This window comes from Odocoileus virginianus, chromosome 9 (genome assembly GCF_023699985.2).
Source record: "Odocoileus virginianus isolate 20LAN1187 ecotype Illinois chromosome 9, Ovbor_1.2, whole genome shotgun sequence".
Lineage (NCBI taxonomy): Eukaryota > Metazoa > Chordata > Mammalia > Artiodactyla > Cervidae > Odocoileus > Odocoileus virginianus.
This window is the reverse complement of record NC_069682.1, coordinates 67,941,560-67,949,379: the sequence shown is the minus strand read 5'-3', so window position 1 is coordinate 67,949,379 and position 7,820 is coordinate 67,941,560. Positions and strand designations below refer to the sequence as shown.

Sequence of the window (7,820 nt, the reverse complement as noted above, 5' to 3'; positions counted from 1 at the left end):
CCCATGCGGTTACAGAGTCGGGCACGACTGCTCAATTGAACAACAACAAAAAAGTGAAGTGAAGTCGCTCAATAGTGTCCGACTCTTTGCGACTCCGTGGACTGTAGCCAACTAGGCTGCTCCGTCCATGGGATTCTCCAGGCAAGAATACTGGAATGGGTTGCCATTTCCTTCTCCACGGACAACAAAAAAGAGGGATGAGCAATTCGGAGACAGGCGCGCTGCAGAGGCTGCAGGTGGCCAGGAGGGGGAGCGCACGGGCTCCGAAGCCCGACGCCCCACAGGGGCGGGACCTGCGAGCGGCGCGCATGCGCCCAAGGGAGGCGGCGGCGCTGGCTCAGATGAAGGGCGAGACGGTGGCCGAGAGGGTACGCGGAGGCGGACGGTGGCCGACGAGGTCCGGCATGGAGCACCTGGAGCGCTGCGCGTGGGTCCTACGGGGGACGCTGGTGCGATCGGCAGTGCGGCGATACCTGCCCTGGGCTCTGGCGGCCTCTATGCTGGCGGGCTCCCTCCTCAAGGAGCTCTCTCCGCTGCCCGAGAGCTATCTCAGCAACAAGCGCAACGTCCTCAACGTGTGAGTGCGCCCCGGATCCTCTCCTGCCCGCGCCGTAGCCATCACTGTCGGCTTGCCCAGAAAGCCGGGGCTTAGCTGCTCTGATGGACGGGTCATTGGAAGGGGAGGTCCTTCTCCGCATCGTGGCAGCTGTGTCTACACGCGTGTCGCGATGATGGGACCCTGGAATAGCTAGTGTCACTAGCAAGTCGCGTTTGCACATCCAGAGCAGACAGTCTGAGCTTGACTGGGCAGGGGTGACGGGCAGGGCGTGTGTATCTCTGTGTGTGTAGAGGTGGGAGATAGGAAGGGGGCATGAACCAGCCTCTGTGGCTGCTCCCCGTGCCTCCCCTCGGGATTAGGAGTTGGCCCCTGCTCTAGGGGAGATGCCACCTCCTTCCTGCCTGCCCCTAAGCCTCTGCCCTAAGCCCTTGTACACCCCCCCCCCCCCCCCCAAGCTGGTGACGGAATCCCATCACACTTGGGTGGGGCAAGTAGACCTGCCTTCTTTCCCCAACACCCCTTCCTTCCCGGCCCCCCCCCCCACCTTTGAAAGCCTGTCCTAGCCTGTGACAATCCCCCCCCCCCCCCCCACAACGCCCTGCCCCGCGCTCCAAGATAATCACCCCGGAGTGGAACCTTACAGTCTGTGACCTTTCCCCTGGATCTGCTTGGATCTTCTCAGCTACTCAAAGTTCATGGCAGTGGCCCAGGAATGCAATTCCAACTGAGCTCTTTGAGACTTCTCCTTAAGTCCACCCACCTGCTCCTTTTTTTCTTTTATTTTCTGGCCATGTCCTGAGGCATGTGGGATGCTTGTGTGTCCCCCCCCCCCCCCCCCCCCCAGGGATTGAACCCACACCCTCGCATTGGAAGTGTGGAGTCTTAACCATTGGATGGCCAAGGAAGTCCTTTTATTCTTTTTTTAAACCTCTTGGATTTTAAGTTTTTGACACAAACACTGATTTGCAATAGTGAAGGGAAACTCTGAAAGATAAATCTTCTCCCTTGATGTGAGCTTCCATTCTTCTTTGGAATTACAGTGTCTGCAGTATCTCGCAAGAGTCAGTCCAGCTTTGCTCATCTACTTAAAACCCTAGTTTTCTTTCTCCAGCAGCTTCCTCACATACCTGACAGGTCTTGACTCCAGCCAGATCCTCACATGTCAGTCCCAGGGAAGACTTTCATGACAGGTGCTTGGGTATTGTCTAAGGAAGCTTTGGGACCCAAAAAAGAGTCTTACTGTCTCTGGCCCACCTTCCTTCCTCACCCACTCGTGGACGCTGGGCTGAGACTAGATTATGAGAGTGGTCCTGGCCCCAGGTGTCACTTGCATGTGTGTTGACCGCACCGGGTATCCAGGTCATCCACTTTTGATGAACTCAGGGGTGGCAGGCAAGGCAGCTGCTTGCTTAATCTGGTCTGGGTGAGCTGGGTGCCCAGCAGCCTGGCAGACGAGTTCCTGTCATTTGAGAGTTTCCATGAATTCTGGTGTTTTGTTCCATCCCTCTGTGCTAGTTATTGGGTTGGCCAAAATGTTACAGAAAAACTCGAACGAATTTCCTGGTCAACCTGATAATTAATCAAAGGGACCTAGTGAATTATTGGCTCTGAAAGGGATTTTAAAGGTCATTTCGTCCCCTCAGTTCTATTTAACAGTTGATGAAACGAAGACCTGGAGAAGTGTGGTGATTAAGTCAGAGTCAGGATTGGAACCTGGGTCTTCTAGCCTGAAGCCAAGCTTCTGTTTGATCATTTCTGCCACATAGGAAAAAGCCTTGGTATAGAAACAGCATGGGTTTGGGGGCTGGCCGAACCTTGGTTTCACTTGGGCTTGCTGGTCGTGTGAGTGTGATCCTGGGCAAGTTACCAAACTATTCTTTATCTGTAATATGGGGCTAATGACACTTTCCTCACAGGGTAACTGGGTGTTCTGTGGGAAAGTGGATGTGCATGAAAGGTCTGTAATTACTTTCCTGAGCAAATAACATAGTTCCTAAGATAGTAGGCCCTGGATTTGAACCCCAGCTCCACCACCGATGACCTCCGCTTTGGGCATGATGCTTCTCTGTGCCTCTGTGTTTGTATCTCTGTACAGATAAAGTTTTCTTATCTATAAAGTGGGGATAATAGCAGTACCTCTCTCATAGAGTTGTGTGAGAATTAGGTGTTAATGGCTTCCCTGGTGGCTTAGATGGTAAAGAATCTGCCTGCAGTGTGGGAAGCCCAGGTTTGATTGGGAAGATCCCCTGGAGATCCCCTGAGTCGGGAAGATCCCCTGGAAAAGGGAATGGCTACTCACTCCGGTATTCTTGCCTGGAGAATTCAATGGACAGAGGAGCCTGGTGGGCTACAGTCCACGGGATTGCAAAGAGTTGGACACGACTGAGCAACTAACGCTTTCACTTTCTTTGAGGTATTCATAGTTAACACACTTAAATAGGTGAAGTTGTCCTCTCTAGCTTTTATCACCTTTTGCCTTTTTCCCTGCTCACAAGTCCAGAGTCCTGAGACGTGACACACGCCTCTCCGCCACATCCCTGGTCTTCACCTCCACTTTCCTCCTCTACCAGGTATTTTGTCAAAGTGGCCTGGGGCTGGACCTTCTGCCTCCTCCTGCCTTTCATCGCCCTCACCAACTACCACCTGACGGGCAAGGCCGGCCTGGTCCTGCGGCGGCTGAGCACCCTGCTCGTGGGCACCGCCATCTGGTACGTCTGCACGGCCATCTTCTCCAACATCGAGCACTACACGGGCAGCTGCTACCAGTCGCCAACCCTGGAGGGGGAGAGAAAGGAGCACCAGAGCAAGCAGCAGTGCCACGGGGAAGGGGGCTTCTGGCACGGCTTCGACATCTCAGGCCACTCCTTCCTGCTGACCTTCTGTGCCCTCATGATTGTGGAGGAGATGGCCGTGCTGCACGGGCTGAAGACGGACCGAAGCCACTGTCTCCACTCGGCCATCACCACCCTGGTGGTGGCCCTGGGCTTCCTCACCTTCATCTGGGTCTGGATGTTTCTGTGCACGGCCATCTACTTCCACAACTTGTCCCAGAAGGTGTGTGGCACCCTGTTCGGCCTGCTGGGCTGGTATGGGACGTACGGCTCTTGGTATCTGAAATCCTTTTCTCCAGGACTTCCTCCCCAGAGCTCCAGTTTGAATCTGAAGCAAGACACTTACAAGAAATAAAAGAGAAACAAAAGGGATGAGGGCAGGACCGGGGTTAAAAGGTTTTTCCGTTTCTTTTTCTCCTTAATTGTTTGACTAAATGATCGATCCCGCTTCGGGAAGGAAGCTTACTGGGCAGTTTTGGGGTACAGGGTGCGGCGGTGGAGTCTGGGGAGCTGGGCCAGGCCCCAGACAGTTCTTGGTGACATCACGCTGTGTCACAAGCACCGCCATCCCCAGTCAGGCACTTTGCGTCCCTGGCAAGACTTGACCTTCATCTGTTACGTCCCTCTTGTCCCTGGATGGCGAGCTCAGGCTCAGCGAGAGGGCAGAATCAGGAAGGCCTCTCTGGTGTGGCTGAATTGAGGGGGGAGACGCCCCTGCTGCCTCACTCACTCCCTGATTCTTAGCTGTCTTCTGTGTCAAGGGCTGCTGATGCTGTTAGTTAACAACCATGCCCTCTGGTCAGTTTTGCATAAGCATTTATTTCCAGCAGGGTTCTTTATATATATCAACTACCAACCGCCTAGAAGACACACTCTGGTTGTAGTATTTGCTCTATCTGTGGAATGTCAAATACTTCAACTGACTTGTGATTGACTACCAAAACAGTCACACTTGAGTGCCTCTGCGACGGAGTATTGGATACTTTTTATGTAACGAACACTGATAATTTTCTGTGTCCTCCAGTATATATTGGTTTTTGGAGCAATAAGGTTATCTCCCCTCCCCTTCTGTTTTGAGTGAATGCTTTATAGTTTTTAATAACAACCATGGTATTTGTTCTTTGTTGACAGAACTTCCAAAAATAACTCACGACTCCAGTGTTGCACATTGGCACGCATGTCGAGTGCCCTGAGGGTTTTTAAGAACACTAAAACACTCTTGGCTTTATGGTATTTATTCAAGCTTGCGGGGCTGTTTTCTTGGTTAAGGATCAAACTGGGAAGCAGACATTTGAATAACTTGTTGAATTTTAAGCTGAGTCAGAGTAATTTTGCAAAATGCCTATTTGCACTGAAACTCTCCTGACCACGCATCAGTGGCATTAGACTGAACAGTGTTTCAGAGTCGTGTGATAATAAGTCTTCTGTCCGCTGCTATGGCCCAGAGCGTTTTTACCCGTTTAGACAAGATATGATAAGTCAGAAGTGGAGGAAGGTGTCTTCCTTCGCTTCTGAGGGCAAGAAGCCAACTTCTTTGCAAGAACGTCCCGGTTAAATGGTGGCTTGACTTTGACCCCTCCCTCTTCTTAATTGGACCACCACCAAAACCACGCCAAACCAGGGTCTGTTCATCTGCCCTTGAACTCGACTTTTTCTTTCCCGTTTGCAGCATTCTCAATTTCCAGCCTTGTCCTCGTGCGGCCTTCACCGTGAGAATGCTGGAAAGGGTTAGATACTCTGTTCCGCCTACCCTGCAAAGACACAGTTAGTGCTGTGATAAGATACCCCTTCTGGCTCTCCATAAGCCTGTCATACCCAGCCCCTTGCATTTTGGATAATCATCCTGGAAGCTTCTTCTATACTCTTTGCCCCCAGTCAAGCCTGGTAATAGCATTAACTGATAAGCACTTGACTGGTTTAACTCAAGCTTAGGTTGCTAGGAGCTTGATGTCTGGAAAATCTTCAGTGTAAAACATATTGCTTACACAGATGTATTTAAAAGATGTATTTAAAATACGTATCTCATCCGGCCACAGGTTATCCTGTATTGATCAAAATGTGAGGTGTGACGCATTGCACCCAGAGGTGGCAGAAGCGCCTGGCAGTGAGATTCTGGAGGTGTTGCCATGGTGCCCTGGGAGCACTGGCAAGGTGCGATGGGCCCCCCTGGAGAATGGTTTTGCTCTCTGGAGCTTCATCTGTAAACCAGGGGCGGCCGAGGGGGTGGGATAGGTGGCAGGGGCTTGTTAAAGGGATCGAAATCTCTCCGAAGTGTCACGTTCAGCACCAAAAGGCAACAGACACAAGGTGACGCCAGATACTTGTTTGTCCCACATAAATCTCCAGACATTTCTCTCCTGCAGGTCTGATTCAAGCTCAGCCCTACATTAACTCCATGGCACGCGTCCATTGCCGAATCTTGTCAAGTCATCAGTCTCCCTCCACTTCCTGCTCAGTCTTACCGCCTTTGCCTGTCGCTGGGGGACATGCTTTCCATCTGTATGTGAGATATCATGGCAAGGCTGAAAGTGTTTGGGTTTGGGCAGGTGTGAGAGGTGGGTCCAGATCTCAGCACCACCACCACGGAGAGCTGTCTGACCATGGGCATGCCTCAATTTCTCCATCTGTGAAATGGAGGTGGTCCTGTCGGGATGAAGGGAAATGATGAAGGTAAAATGCCCAGCACATGGGCGGAGCAGGTGACCATCCCCCTGCTTCCTTTTTCTTGATTACGCCTTGAGGACTTTTTGGCTCCTCTAGAGAAGGCAGGGAGACCAGCATCTTCTTTGGAGTGCCATTCAGGGTCTGGGTGTCCTGTCGAAATAGCCTCATCTTTTGAAAAGTGTCTGTTCCCCCGGTGCTGAACAAGAGGCTTCCGAGGGCATCTGCAATCACAGAACACCGCCGTGCTAGTTTTGCCTCCATGTTGAGGTTCATTCACTGGCGCCTCGTTTTCCACGTGCATCTGTCATAGTCTGAGTACCAGTTTGTATTTAGCGAATGGCTCTTGCCACTGTTTTTGTATACACACAGATCGTGTGTGTAAACAGGCAAATGAAGTAAACTGGAGATAATGAAAACCCCATATTGCTGTGTTTCGTGTGTTCTTTTCCACAACCCCTAATTCCAGAACCAGGAGAGCTCAGCCCGCTTTACGAAAGGAGGGTAATTTTTAGTGGAGCCCCTCGTCACAGGTAGGGAATTTCAAGGCTGTTGTCACCCTTAATTATTTTCTCCTCAACCCTGAAAACTAAGGATGCGTTGCTATGTATGTGTTTCTTAGCCTGCTTTACTCCTTGCCTCTGTGCCACGTCCGTGTCTCGGCGCCCTGAGGTCTGTATCTGCCAGATTTGCAAGCAGTTTTCTTGGCAGTAGGAGGAAGGCTAAGCCTCGTAGGAGTAACACAAAGGGCGGTTACAAAGTTGACTCAAACGAGGTCATCTGTGAAAACTCCTTCTCACTCTGGAGGCCTGTAGCCTGTGAGAACTTTCTGTACCTTTTAGCACCTACTCCTTTGTCAGCCTGACCTGCTTGGCGCCTCCACGCAGTGTCTGGAGAAAGTTCAAGGGCTCCAGGATTTGCTGCTCCTCCTACAGCAGAACTTCCCAGTTCAAATGCCCTCAGCAACACCAAACCCTTCTTGAGTTTATCCTGTGAGCCAGGAGCTGGGGCAGGATAATAAAGTCCCTCCCTTCTGAAGCTTGTGGTCCAAAGTTCGTCCCTTCAGAGCTTGAGGTGTGTGCTGGGGTTGCAAAGGTGAATTTGCTACATCTTTGCATCTGAGGAATTTTCACTCATGGAGAAGATGCCTGATGAGCCGACAGCTACCATCAAGTGTTCCGAGCTCTGCCCAAGGGCAGGGCCTGGCGACACAGAGCAGGGGACCACCAGCTACCCTGCAGGATCCTGAGAGATTTCCCCAGAACCTAGTTCTTTCGGGTCTTGAAGGATGGGGAAAAGGTCAAACAGTTGAGAACAGAATCCAGGAACCTGAGAACAGCACACAAAGGCGCAGGCCTGCACTGCCGTGACTTTCATTCAGATGGCTGTTTCTCAAGAGACCTAACTTTCCTCTAATGGTCAAGAGCAACAGAATGAAACATGGCAGACTAAAAGAATGTCAGTGGGGATCCTGGATGCGCCCTGCTGCACACTCAAGAGCACTCAGCTAGTAGTACGAACGCCTGCGTTGAGCTGCTTCCCCCACTGCTTTTTCTGCTCTTCTGTGTGACCTTGACCGAGTCACTCAACATCTCTGGGTCTCAATTTCCATATCTGATAAATGGTGGGCACAGACTGGTTAACCTCACCAACTCTTCTACTGTCTTTCTCTGTTCTGCTTGATGAAAAGTTCTCCCAAGTGGGCTAGGACTTTTATTTAAGGAAACAACATGAAAAGAGACTCCTACTCAGCCGAGGTGGCAGCTGGC

General features: G+C 51.4%; 1 protein-coding gene across 1 annotated transcript; it reads left to right on the top strand.

Annotated features, from left to right (window-relative positions):
- The first annotated feature begins 324 nt into the window (after nt 1–324).
- Nucleotides 325–6,475, top strand: FITM2 (fat storage inducing transmembrane protein 2). Its single transcript, XM_020911453.2, has 2 exons — nt 325–577; nt 3,130–6,475. Exons 1-2 carry the CDS (start codon nt 342–344, stop codon nt 3,743–3,745), a joined length of 852 nt encoding a protein of 283 aa, XP_020767112.2. The 5' UTR covers nt 325–341; the 3' UTR covers nt 3,746–6,475.
- Nucleotides 6,476–7,820: the final 1,345 nt, after the last annotated feature.